Raw genomic sequence first — 13543 nt, forward strand, 5'->3', positions numbered from 1 at the left:
AGTCAGCTGAGACTGAAGACGTCACCTGATGATGACCATACTGAAAACGTCCAGATGAACAGAATCAACCTTTTGGGAAACACAAAAATAATATTTAATATTTATTTTATTTAGTGTGTGAGTGACAGAAATATTTTTCATGATACAAAAAGAGCACATCCCATGGAGGCCAGCAGAGCCCAGCAGGGAGTTTTACACCTGTTTGCTTGAATGAATGTAAACTCTTCTGCACTCTCCTCCACTGGCTGCTGGGCCACCATAACCCAGCCTGCACGGGTTTGTTACAGGTGTGCAGTCCACCTATCCACACAGCATAAAGGTGTTGCTATAATCAGACTCTCAGATGTTCACTTGTTTCACCCACATACATCAACCCACACTGAACACAGTTATACTGTACTGAAGGTGCATTTGCATCTCATTAAAGGCTTTTCTTGCAAAATGGGAGCCAAAAGCTCCCCGAGACTCAAATCTTTCCTAAATGCTCCAAACACTTCAGCCTCAACCTGTTGTGTCTCTGTACAGTAGGTTAAAAACAAATATCACAGCGTGACAACATGTAAACAAAAAACTCTAAGTTCTCTGCACCTGCCAGTAAGACGGCATAAACAGTTTGGACAGATTCAGGATATTCAAGGATTGTATCCACTTCCAGCAGAAGAGTCCATGTTCTCTGTCCTCATTTTCTCGTACCAATGAACTTGCATCAGTCTGCAAAGCTGGACACCAGAGCATGGCAAAGATTGGGTTAGGCTGAAACTGAACAACCTTTATTTTGTTTCCACAAAGTGCTTTTCCAATGTTTTCCTTATTCGTGTATCCTATTTGATAGTAGAGAGATATGTGCTGTAGGTCACAGGCTCTGTTTTTACTGCTACAGCTCCTGGGTGCGTCCTGGCCTCCTTCCACCTAACCTAGGAGGCATCCTGGTGCCTGAACCACCTCATCAGGCTCCTTGTGGTTTGGTGTGGTAGTGCTCAGAGTCTCTCCAGAACCACTGAGATCTGTCCTCTAAGGAGACACTGAAGATCCATGTCCAACGTCATCTTAACAGAGACACCGTTTGTGTGAACATTTTTATTTATTAGTGCTTTGAAACTTGAAACAACCACAGTCAGCCACACAGACACTTTAAAGGGACATTCCACAAAATGTAAGTCCAGCAGCAGCGTTACTGACTGATGGTCCAATGAGGTTAGTCTGATATTTACAGCAAAGGTAAACAGTGGGGCTACAATCAGGGCTTTTGAAGGTGAAAACACTGTATGAGAGCAAAGCTGTAAGTGAATGTGTTTGCAGACAGTCTCTGAGCACTCGTCTCACAGCCGGCTGCAGACCAGTGATGTTAGTCCAGGTCAGACGATAGCTTGTAGTCTGTTATATGAATTGTCTGCCTCTCATTTTTATGTCATTTTGCCTACTGTCAGTGGCTCTGAGGGGCCACAGTGGTGGCCCACAGGTCGTTTCAGTAACAGTAACAGTGTGAGGCTGAGGACAAGCCAGACGTCCTGGATTCTGTATTTTAACACACAGGAAGAGGAAAACATTTGAAATCTTTTCATTTTAAAGACAATATCCTTTTTATTCACATCTTTTATTTTAATTTGGAAGCGACACTAAAGCGGAGTCCAGTCTGAGCCGTGCTGTGCAGCGGCAGAGTTGATCAGCTCTGCTGTCAGTTACAGTTATTGATCAGAGGTGTTTCTAATGTCACAGGGACGGTCTGATGATGTCCGCTCACAGAAGTGTCCAACATTTCAAACAAACACAGACGGCGGGAACGATGCTGCTCATCACACAAGAGCTGGAGGAGAGGAAGAAGAGCGAGTCTCTGTGCTTAGCGCCTGCTGCTATGGAAACCACCTCCATGTGCTCGGCTGCTGCTGCTGCTGTGACCTGTCGCTGACATCACTTCCTCCAGAAAACTGATGGACAAAGACAGAAAGATACAGATGGAGGTAAACACAGCTGAAGTGGAGAAAATAATAAAAGGTGAAAACATTGTTTTTTTAGGATAATGCTGACGATGGCGTCACTTTTGGCGAGCTCTTGTTTCCCCACAGACGTTTGGATTACTGTGAAAAAAACAACAAAACATTCTCTGTGGGAAGTAGATTTACATGGTTCATTTACTGTGAATTCCTTGGCCTAAAAATAGTTTTCAAACTTCCAGGATGAACTAAAGCTGTGAACAGAACATGAAGAAATAACCACTTTGGCTTTAACTCAAGCCAAAAACCAACAAGTCTGGATGTTTCTGATGTTCTCAGCTTGCGCAACATGACAGTAGGGCTGCCACAAACCATTATTTTGATAGTCGACTAGTCACCGATTGTTTTTGCGATTAGTCGACTAATCAGATCATCATCCATTGGACGTAAAGCTACAGCTTATTGCAGCAGCAGCATCTGCTCTTATATAACTATCATTAGCTTACAGCTTTAAGTGTTTCAGGTGCTAACTAAAAATAAAGACAAGATGATAGTTTATTAAATTTTAATGAAGTTTGCAGATTGTTTTGGTGAAGTTTAATAAACTCCTTGCTATCTAAAATATAACGGGACACCGGAGTAAATTCTGGAGCATCTCACACTTCTGATAATCAGCTGTCTGCTTGACGTTTATTCAGCTGTGTAAAAACTATAACTTTGATCTCAGCCAAACCGATTTACTCAGGAACAAATAAAACACTGAAAAAGGCCAAACAATAACATTTTAAGTTATCTAAGTGACTCATATATCATGTTTAACCTGAGTAGCGAAAGACGGCGGTGGGTTTGAAAACGATTTGCCGGGAGTCCGGTGTTCTCACGGCTCTAGTTAGCCTTGCCCCCGGCTAGCTATCGAGCTAGTGGGTAACAGACGTCTCCGAAAACGTCGGAGCGCTTTTGAAAATATGTGGTGTCTTGATGAACTGAGCAGATATTTGAGGTTTACACAGCTACATTCTCGCCTGAAAATATGTTAAACGTTTATTTTGTGACCCAGAAAGAATAATAAGAGTAATATTAAAACTAACTAGCTGCCGCCATTGTTGGAAACTGAGCTGGGCCGCGCTATGAATTCTGGGACAGAGCTACTTCTTCTTCTTCGGGGTTTAACGGCAGCTGGCATCCTTGTACATGCAGTGCTGCCATCTTCTGTTTCAGTCCGTTATTACACTCTTAAATCCTACTACTTATTCCTGCGTCTTTCAGGATCTTACAAAGCTTCAAACGGCGCGTCGACTATTAAATCAGTCGTCGACGATTTTGATAGTCGACGTAATCGTGACTAGTCGACTAATCGTGGCAGCCCTACATGACAGTGTGACGTCCACGAATCTACGATTCGTTAAGATTCTTCATTATAACGGAAGTACGCTGCACCCTGCTGAAATGAAATTTGGAGTTGCTCAGGGATCGATTATGGGTCCAAAGAATCTCAGCATTTCAGCTACTGCCATCTTCATCTGGAAACAAACTGTTAGTGACGCAGAAAACCAGGTTACTGAGTGCTGTGCGATCAGGGAGCCTTCATCTGTTTGACTGGAGCGGTTTATCAACAGGAGTCGAACCAAACAGTACAGAGTGTGTGTGTGTGAGTCTGTGTGTGTGTGTGAGTGTGAGTCTGTGTGTGTGAGAGTGTGAGTGTGTGTGTGTGAGTCTGTGTGTGTGAGAGTGTGAGTGTGAGAGTGTGTGTGTGAGAGTGTGAGTGTGTGTGTGCGTGTGAGTCTGTGTGTGTGTGTGAGTGTGTGAATGTGTGTGTGTGGCAAGGTGTTTCTGCGCAGTGTACCAGGGGCACGAAGAAAAGTTGTCGTACCATAGGTACGAGGAGTGTGTGTGTGTGTGAGTGTGAATGTGTGTGTGAGTGTGTGTGTGAGTGTGAATGTGCGTGTGAGTCTGTGTGTGTGTGTGTGAGTGTGAGAGTGTGTGTGTGAGAGTGTGTGTGTGTGTGTGTGTGTGAGTGTGTGAGTGTGTGTGTGTGGCAAAGTGTTTCTGCGCAGAGTACCAGGGGCACAAAGAAAAGTTGTCGTACCATAGGTACGAGGAGTGTGTGTGTGTGTGAGTGTGTGTGTGAGTGTGAGAGTGTGTGTGTGTGAGAGTGTGTGTGTGTGAGTGTGTGTGAGAGTGAGTGTGTGTGAGTGTGAGAGTGTGTGTGTGTGAGAGTGTGTGTGTGTGAGTGAGTGTGAGTGACCTCTTGGTGTTGTGGATGTTGCTTCCTCCCAGCACGATCCGGACTCCAGGTGTGCTGCGGTTCAGATTGTAAACAGTCAGAGCTTCTTCATACGTGGCCCCTCCGATCATAAACACCAGGATGTCCTGAGGCCTGAAACAGATCCACAGGTGTGAATCATGTCAGCACCTCCTCTCTGTGTCTGTGAGTCTCTCAGGTGAGTGCTACCTGTCTCGGAGGCTGCTGGCTCCCAGGTAAGGAAACTGGCTGTCCTTGAGTCGCCCTTTGATCATCTGGTCCAGCGTGTCGTGAAGCAGAGGCTGATGCTGAGTGTACACGTTCTCCACACCCTGACAACACGCACGCACACACACACACACACACACACACACACGAAAAACTGTACTTTTAAAAGTGCAGGTGAGATCATGGAGGCGCAATAGAAAAAAACAGTTTAAACCCGATTCATCAAATAACAGTGACGACATTTAACACAAACCTTTTGTGCTGAAGAGGTTCTGTCATGTGTTTGTTTGTACCTTTAGTCCTTTGAAAAACTGTTTGGTGATGGAGACCGCGTCTGTGGGTGTGATGAGGTCACTTCCTCTGATTCTCTTCCCACCGTACTCCACCGCAGCCTGAACCATCTGAACGAAGAGAAGGGAAAGCACGAGCTTTACCGCTCTCACAAAACACGGCCCCTCATCTTTTCAGCCATCACGCTCAGCCAGGTTTTTAATCAGCACTGTGCATGAAAAAGCACGTTTTTAACCTCCACACGTCACAGACACTCTGTGTTTGAATGCTTCAGAAAGCAGTGACTCCTGGGCTGATTAACACTTATTCTCAGAGCCAGTAATGCAAACCACACAGCAACGTATCGGTACGGATACGGTGGAATATCTCAGGTTTTTGTCTCTGCCTGTCGGGGTCTTTGAACTTGAACTTTCCTTGAGAACAACTGAACCCTCAGCCTCATCCCTGCATATCTGTCTGTCCCAGGCTAACCATCTGTCATTTACATCCAAGGTTTTAGCACAGGTCTACATTTTAATCATCATCTTTACATAGAAACCAGCGAGTCAAGTCATGCTAACACCTAACTCAACTAAACCTTGTTAATCTGTTTTTTTAATGGACATTAAACTTTATTGTAACAGCTGTGAAAATAGCAACACTGGACGTGTTAGTCGAGCTGTGGACCCCCCAGTAGTCCCAGTTCAATTAAAAAGGAGGGCAGGGCTACTGCGCAGTACAGCCACGAAAGCCGTGTGAATGGCCCTACATCCTGTGTGCGAGTTATGTGTTGCATGACGGTGTGTGTGTGTGTGTGAGCGAGCACCCAGGCCCCCCCCCACCTACACAGCAGTTCTCCGCCCCCGAGGGAAGCAGTCAGACGTGTCATTGTGAAGACGTTTCAGCATATTCGTGTCCAGATGTTTGGATCTGGATTGATGGAAAGATTTCGCTCCTACGTTACAGTTGGGAGGAAAACTGGCTCATCAATTTAAAAAAATAGCTTAGACATTTTTGTTAACCCTCTGGGGGCACAGACATTTCAAAATTTTGCTCCCCAAGTAGGTATTTCTCCATTCAGTTGATTGTAGCTAAAGTTTTCCTGTATTATCGATTGCAGCTGCTGATATTCTAGAAATTTACAACTTCTTTAAATGAAATAAACATCTTGTATTTTTTATCCCTTTTCATGCCACAATGAAAAATGTCGTGTTTTCTTTATGTGATCTGATTGTTGTAGCACTTACCCCACCAGGCTGTCAGCGGGGTGTTTATGGCTTTTAAAGCAGTTATGATGCTTAATACTGGAGCTTATGAAGGGCAGAGGAGAGATTGTTACTTGAACACATAATGCTTGTTCTAGGTCCAGTAGAGGACGATGAAGGAATACGATCAACCAGGTCTGAGAGCCTGGTGGAAACATTTATACCTGGATATCCGATGTTACCTGACTGCTGGTGGTATTTTGAAGATTACAATTCAGAGACAGAACATCTGACATGGATGAGAACTTATCTATAAGTGTGATCGTCTTTATACGCGAGGTTCGTGAGTTCCTAAGGAAACACATCGTCAGCATAATGAACTCCTTTAACATCCACGTTTGGTCAGATTGCTGCCACTAGTGGCTCGATAAAAATGACAGGAAGTGAGGGAGAAAGCAGACAGGCCTGTCTAACGCCCCTCTGTAGACCGACGCTTTGTCAAGTAAGAGCCTTTATCCTAGCACGAGCATTTGGAGAGCTGTCTGTTACCCTGCGGTGACGCTCAGACACTCCTCTTCTGCTCAGCTCGTCCATCAGAGATGACAGGATGCTGCTGCTGTGGCGCTCGTACCTCAGAGCGTAGAGCATGACGAGGCGGACGGCGTCCAGCTCAGACACGCGTGGATTTTGCAGCAGTCGCCGCACATTCTGAAAGAAGATATTGTGTTATGACCCAAACAAGCAGGAAAGGAAGACAGGAAGTCAACACAACGCATCCAGAATGACCTTCATTTATGACACATTCAAAAAACCCGTGAAGCTCAGGAGGACGGAACAGCTGACATTTACCTGCTGAGCGCTCGAGTGGTCATTCTGACAGGCCAACTCCTGCTCCACCTCCGACACCTCCATCAGCTGCCGCTCCGACACTAGTCGGGACAGCTCGCCCACCACCGTCACATGTTTGGACACGGTCCCCGACATCTTCTTAAACTGGGGGTAGTTATCTACAAATGCCTACAGTGGGTGACAAAGGACACAAATCATCAACATTTTTTGAAAAGCATCACATAATTAAAACATTCAAACATTCCACAAATACAAGAAAAAATAAATAGAAAAGTTTTCCTTCCATCTATTTTCTGCTCCTTATCCAGGTCCAGCAGTTTGAGCACAGAAGCCCGGCCTTCCTGGGTCTGGCCTGAGCCCTCTTCCCAGGGACACGCCCAACATTCAGTTTAATTATATTTTATTTATAAAGCGTCAAATTACAAAAACAACAGTCGCCTCAGGGCACTTTATACTGTAAGGTTGACCCTACAATATTACATAGAGAGAAAAACCCAACAGTCATATGACCCCCTATGAGCAGCACTTTGGCGACATTGGGAAGGAAAAACGGACACTCATGCAGCGTTCCATGACCAGGATGGAAAGCACATTGCTCCCCCTGAATCCAAGGTTCGGCTAACAGATGGGCTCTCCTCTCCATCACCCTGGCATAGAGGCTGAGGAGTGTGATCCCGCTAAAGCGGGACGGTTCTCCCATTCCAAGGGAACGCTCCCTGCTCTATTCCGGCCCATTTGTCAGCCAATCAATATCCAGCAGTTGCTCACGTCATCTGATTCCAACAACCAGCAGTCAGGAGGGCTGCAGGGAGCGCATCTCGGGTGAGGGAAAACTCCTCTGCTGTCTGACTTCGGTGCACAGACGGACACATCTGTGGTCCATAAAACCAGATTTAGGGACCTCGGGTCACATCTCATCCACCCTGTTGGCCCTGACTGGATAACTTTTTAAATACGTCAACCTCAGCGACTCACTGGGTGATGAGTACAAATAAAAGTCTTAAATACAGGAGACTCCAAATCAGAAGTTAGGAAATGCAAGTTTCTGGGCCACGCCCCAACAACGCAATCTTTAAGCCTTACGGTTGTTATCCATTCAATTTCATCCATCCAACCATCCTCTTCTGAATGTCTTGATGCTCAATCATCCAGGTAAGTAAATCTCCAAAAGTTGATTCTGTTCATCTGGACGTAGCGTTTGGGGGAGAAACGTTTCGTCATCATCAGGTGACTTCTTCAGTCTCAGCTGACTGTTGGTCTCGTACGACGTTACATCTCTCTTCACTTGCATCCCAGTCACAGAAGCGTTGGAGGTAGTTCGTAAGAGATTACAGGATGACCTCAGCAGCAGGACCGCTCTCAGCATCCACCAAGTGTGTTTGAACTGTGTCTTCATTCCACCTACTTCACATACAAGGGTCAGTTCTACAGGCAGAAACATGGGTGTGCCATGAGCTCCCCAGTTTCACCCATCGTGGCCAATTTGTACATGGAAGAAGTGGAAAAGAGGGCTTTGCTATCCTACCCTGGAACACCACCAAGCCATTGGTTCAGATATGTGGATGACACCTGGGTGAAAATCAAATCTCAGGACGTTCCACAGTTCATGGATCACATTAACTCGGTGGACCGACACATCAACTTCACCAGGGAGGATATGAAAAGTGGCAGGTTAGCCTTCTTAGACTGTGAGATTTCCATCAGGGCTTTGATCAGTGGCCATGAGAATTTGCATAATTATGATGAAGGAACTGACCTCCCAGCCCATTGTTCCCTCAGTGGGCTGGTTTCAGTCATTATGCAAATGTCCTGTTTATAAGATTGAAACCTGCAGTCAGCTGAGACTGAAGACGTCACCTGATGATGACGAAACGTTTCTCCCCCAAACGCTACGTCCAGATGAACAGAGTCAACTTTTGGAGATCCTCTTCTGAAGCAGAGTCATGGTGGGTAAGCAGGTTCTTACAGACATCCTCCCCCCGCCTCACACTTTCCCTCCTGGGAGATACGAGGCCTTCCGAGGCTAGTCAAGGGGTTTTTGTGTCTACCCTGGGATCTCCTCCCTGTGCCCAGAACGCCTCCAATGGAAGGTGCCATGGAGGCATCCTAATCAGATACCCAAACCACCTCAGCTGGCTCCTTTTAACACAGAAGAGAAGCAGCTCCACTCCATCTGGAGGTTTGAGTTACTCGATCTGTAAGGCTGAGCTCAGCAACCCTGCACAGGAACCTCATTTCAGCTGCCTTTCAGATTTCATGACCACAGCTGAGGGCTGGAATGTAGGTGGACTGCTAAATCAAGAACTTTGGCCACCTCTCTCTTCACCACGACAGTCCAATACAACGCCCACATTAGTGCTGACACTGCACCAACTCGCTGGCCCGATTCACGCTCCACCTCCCCATCATTTCAACTCTCTTGCTTGTGGCGACCTCCATCCTCCAACCCAGAGGGAGCATTCCATCATTTTTCAGCAGTTGCTATGACGGGGAAATTAACTACAGAGGCCAAACCAGTTGTGTATCAGGCTGTAAACATGATTATTTCTGCATTTTAACACAGGAGTCCAAGGGGACTGACTCCCTGCTGAAGCCTCTGGACTGCAGAGGAACTCACATTTGGGGTCGATGTTCATGTAGTAAAACCTTTAAACTTGTATCAGTAAACAAGCTGAGCCCTGGCTGGAGCCTGACCTTCATGTCTGAGATGGACTCCAGCTTCTGTTGTTCTTTTGGCTTTTTCTTTTGGAAATCCTCCATCAGGTTCTTTATGTTGGTGCCAATCTCTCCAAAGTTCAGGTACAGGTTCTAACGAGGAGAAGAGAGAGCGAGGTTAGTGACTGTTAGGACTCGTTTCTGCTCTGACAGTTACCATTGTAACCTGGACTGAAGGGGCAGCTGAGACATCACATTTTTAAAGTCTGCTAGAAACCTACCAACATGACGAGCGCAGCTTGTTTATGTCACTCATTTCAATCCCATTAACGCTGAGCACAGATGCTGACAGATGTGAGCAGATGTGCTGCTGTGTGAGACTCACGTTGGCGTAGAACTCGTCATTCTCAGCTGACAGGACCACCTCTCTCAGGTCTTTGCTGATCCCGGGGACTCTGGACAGGTCGATCCTGTTGTTGTTGAGGCCAAGCAGCTCGTGGACCATCGCCTGGTATGTCCACTGCAACACAGCGAAAGCTCGTAAACACGCACGCACTTCACACAGACACACAACCAGTGAATTTATGATTTGCTTATTTTGTACACACAACAGCCATCAAATGAAAGTGACAAATGAGCTGCAGAGGATGCAGTGTGAAAGATGACAGAATTATTAAAAGTGTAAAAGATTTCCTCTAATTCATTTCTTCATCGATGTCACAGAGGACAGCGACCGGTCACCTGATTGAGCAACGGCGTGATGGCATCGTCGCTGCGGTCCAGGATAAGCAGCAGAGGAGGAACTTCAGTCTTCCTGAAGTCAAACAGCTCGTACTCCTTCGTGATGATTTGCTGACAACAAACAAATAAAATACTGAGTAGTACTTTTATTCTTCAGAGTACTACTTGAGTAAAAGTGTTAACAGCTTGAGGCTCAAGTGTTTTAACCAAAGTGCTCAGGTTACAGCACAGAGCTGACATCATCTTTGAACAGCCAACAGGACACTCGGCGCTAAAATAACCTGTAGTGGCATTAAAAGCACTTTTCAGTGAGGTCGTGTGTGATGACGTGTGTGATGCTGCTGCTGTGGAAACCTTGACGCTCTCCGCGAGCCGCTTGGACATGTCTGAGGACAACTGGTAGCGGATCATCGGACATTTCTTCAGAGCAAGCAGGACGGAGGTCAGTCCCTGAGTGCAGCGTGCCAACATAGAGGGTTCCCAGCTCCGCCCCTAAAACACACACAGGTGATGTGATTGCAGCATGTGGAGCTTTTTAGGGCGGAGCTCTGACACTGAGGGCCTTGTGGTTCTTACCCGAGTGACTCCCTGCAGGTTCAGGGAGAACAGGTGAGGATTCACAGCGATGAAGTCTCCGTAGAACTCCTGCAGACACACACACACGCGGACACGTGCAGACACACACACACACGCGCAGACACACACGCACACACACATGCACACGCGCAGACACACACACACGCACACGCACAGTAAGCTATACTTCTGCTACTTTGGTTTTGATGATGTCACTCAGGTGTGTAAAGGGTTAGAACTGTGTTCACAGCAAACATGACGCCGAGTTTGTCCTCGTGATGCTCACGCAGGGAGGACGACAGCTTGCCAGGACATCCTATGAATTCTCAGACCTCGGCACAGTTTTGTTCTGTGTCTGCTTTAAAATTAAATTTGATCAAACAGCTCGGCCCGACCACAAACCGCCATAGTAAGCTCCTCCTCCATTTGTGACTGTCAGCATCTCACCTGACACTTGGAGAAATGATGATGTAGCACTGATGGTCATGCAGGCCAAACTGGATGTTAATAGCAAGGAATTCTTTCATATTACATACATATTCATAACCGTAGCATGTTGGGCTACATGTTACTGATGTCATCAGATGAAGGCGTCACAGAGGAACACTTTCAGCTGAATGTAGCTCTAGTCAACTTAAACTCTGATTATAAACAAGTATTTGTTGTATTATTAGAGGAAATGTTTAATCAGTGAAATAATGATCTGTCCAAAGATTGAAGGTTTCCACATGTCGGACGTGAATCACGGTTAACTGGATCCAGCCTAAAAATCACAAACGTGCCGCCGTTACCCAAATCACTATGTTCACTGATGAGATGGAAAAACCAACAGCTGTTTTTCTGCTCCTGATCTCACTCTCAGTTGCTCCTTTGACTCAAAGCTCATAATTAGTTGAAAAGAACAACCCAACAAAGCAAACGGTCGAGTTCACAGGATTCATGTTGGTTAATGAAACTGAAACAATGAGAAGATGACACAAAGATTTAACCCTGCAGCATCAGCTGACCTCTCTCTGCAACAAGGAGGTGAAGACAGAAAAAGACCCTGGACTAATATTATTATATTAATGTTGTTAAGATGTATTTTGGCAGAGTCAAGTTCAGCTAAAAATGAGCCGCCATGACTGACAGAGAGATCTTTCATCATGTAGAAATATTAAACCCCCACGCTTCCTCTGAGGTCCTGACACTCACCTGGACTTCAGCCACCACTTCCTGTTCATCAGCCTCAGCCAAGGCCTTGATCTCACTCTTACTGATCACGTTGCTAAAGTCTGAAACACACACACACACACACACACACACACACACACACACACACACACACACACACACACACACAGAGCAGTCAGTTGATGGACTTCAGGTACAAACAAACTTCTGCCCCAAACCAAACTCCAGAGAAGAAATCTCTGATATCTGTTCAGCTGACAAGTCCACAGCTGTAAGTGGAAGATACCTCACATTTGATGACAGTGTCACCCTGTTTAATCAGACTGCATCATTAAAAGCAGCAGGATTCGCTTTTAGCAGCCCCTCTTCAATGTGTATAACGAATTTTCTGATAAGATTGCTGATCTCTAGGATTCTGCAGCAAAGCTAAACTCAGTTGTGTATCTTAGCTTCCGAACTATGTTTGAACTGTCCGAGGACAACGAGTGCCAAACCAGCAACCCTGTTCTCCTCTCACTCCAGCCCTAACTGTCACTGTGGAAACTTACAGATGAAGTAGACACTGTACTTGGGCCTCCTCAGCTCCTGGATCAGGTGCTCCACATTCTCCTGCAGCAAGCACACAAACACACAGTTGCAGATGGTGTTACCTCACACACAGACACACACACAGAGTTACTCAGAGGGCGGTTTGTACCTTGGTGGGCCGCAAGAAGCAGATGGCTTTAAGGTGCTTCATGTTATCCCTGTTCTGAGAGTCAATCCGCTCAAACAGGTAAACCTCCTTCTGCAGGATCTCAGACTGAGTGTACACCACGCTCACTATACTGGTCTGAACACACAGACGCACACACACAGACACAGACACAGACACCATCAGACACAGTAACGTTGCTGTAAACACTGCTGAGCACCAGCACCGCTAACAGTCCTGGGTCGGTGCCTCACCGTCTCCTTGTCCATGAGCAGCACCTTCATCCCGGGCCCGCTGATCTCGATCATCTTGGAGATGTACTGCTTCACCGCGAGCGTCACATTCATGATGGCGACACTCAGAGACCACAAACAAAAACAAATAAACAAAGAGCAGCGGCTGCAGAGAGGGTTTTTTCGTCTCTTTACCTGCGGAGCTGCTATAACAACACTGGAGCAAACTTCCTTCCGGGTCCCTGACGTCACGTGCCACACGCACTCTGCTTGCGTCATCGGGTTCTGAGAGATTTTTCTAAACTGGTAATAATAATAATAATAATAATAATAATAATAATAATAATGCACGTTGATATTGCCTTTTAGGCTGACGTAGAATAACATCCTTCAGTCAGAATTTTAAAATGGAAAAACGTAAATTACACAATTCCACTCGTGAAATGCTTTATTTATACCAAAAACAACAACAACAACAAATACTAGTCTTCGTTAACATGTATATTATTTGCATATAAATATATTTACTGATTTCTTTTTACATTTTGTTGGTTGTTGTGTTAGAAATCGCCACACCATCCTAACACTTTGGGCTGGAAAGTTTAGGTAGATTCCGGAGCTGTTACATTAGAGCCTTTGATGGTCGCCGTTCATGTCTTTAATCAGAGTTTATAGACTCTGTAAATAAAAACAGTCCCAAACTGATTAATTCTGTGTTGCTAATAATTAGCTTAGCATTAGCATGC

The 13543-nt window shown here is 45.7% G+C and overlaps 1 protein-coding gene across 1 annotated transcript; it reads right to left on the minus strand.

Moving 5' to 3' along the window:
- Positions 1-1062: 1062 nt before the first annotated feature.
- Positions 1063-13065, minus strand: vps45 (vacuolar protein sorting 45 homolog). Its single transcript, XM_084919641.1, has 15 exons — positions 12819-13065; positions 12568-12702; positions 12419-12479; positions 11892-11971; positions 10698-10766; positions 10476-10613; positions 10122-10232; positions 9766-9900; positions 9420-9533; positions 6726-6893; positions 6426-6584; positions 4695-4802; positions 4384-4505; positions 4177-4308; positions 1063-1925 (listed from the first exon to the last, which is right to left on the minus strand). Exons 1-15 carry the CDS (start codon positions 12909-12911, stop codon positions 1838-1840), a joined length of 1713 nt encoding a protein of 570 aa, XP_084775767.1. The 5' UTR covers positions 12912-13065; the 3' UTR covers positions 1063-1837.
- Positions 13066-13543: the final 478 nt, after the last annotated feature.

Source organism: Perissodus microlepis, chromosome 22 (assembly GCF_051167445.1).
Source record: "Perissodus microlepis isolate ML-2025 ecotype Zambia chromosome 22, ASM5116744v1, whole genome shotgun sequence".
NCBI classification, from domain to species: domain Eukaryota; kingdom Metazoa; phylum Chordata; class Actinopteri; order Cichliformes; family Cichlidae; genus Perissodus; species Perissodus microlepis.

Coding starts and splice junctions, on each gene's coding strand:
- vps45 (XM_084919641.1), bottom strand. CDS start 12,911: ATGAATGTGACGCTCGCGGTGAAGCAGTACATCTCCAAGATGATCGAG. Junction 10,233..10,475: donor GGCTCGCGGAGAGCGTCAAG/GTTTCCACAGCA, acceptor GTTTGTTGTCAG/CAAATCATCACGAAGGAGTA. Junction 4,506..4,694: donor AGTTTTTCAAAGGACTAAAG/GTACAAACAAAC, acceptor GCGTGTTGTCAG/GGTGTGGAGAACGTGTACAC.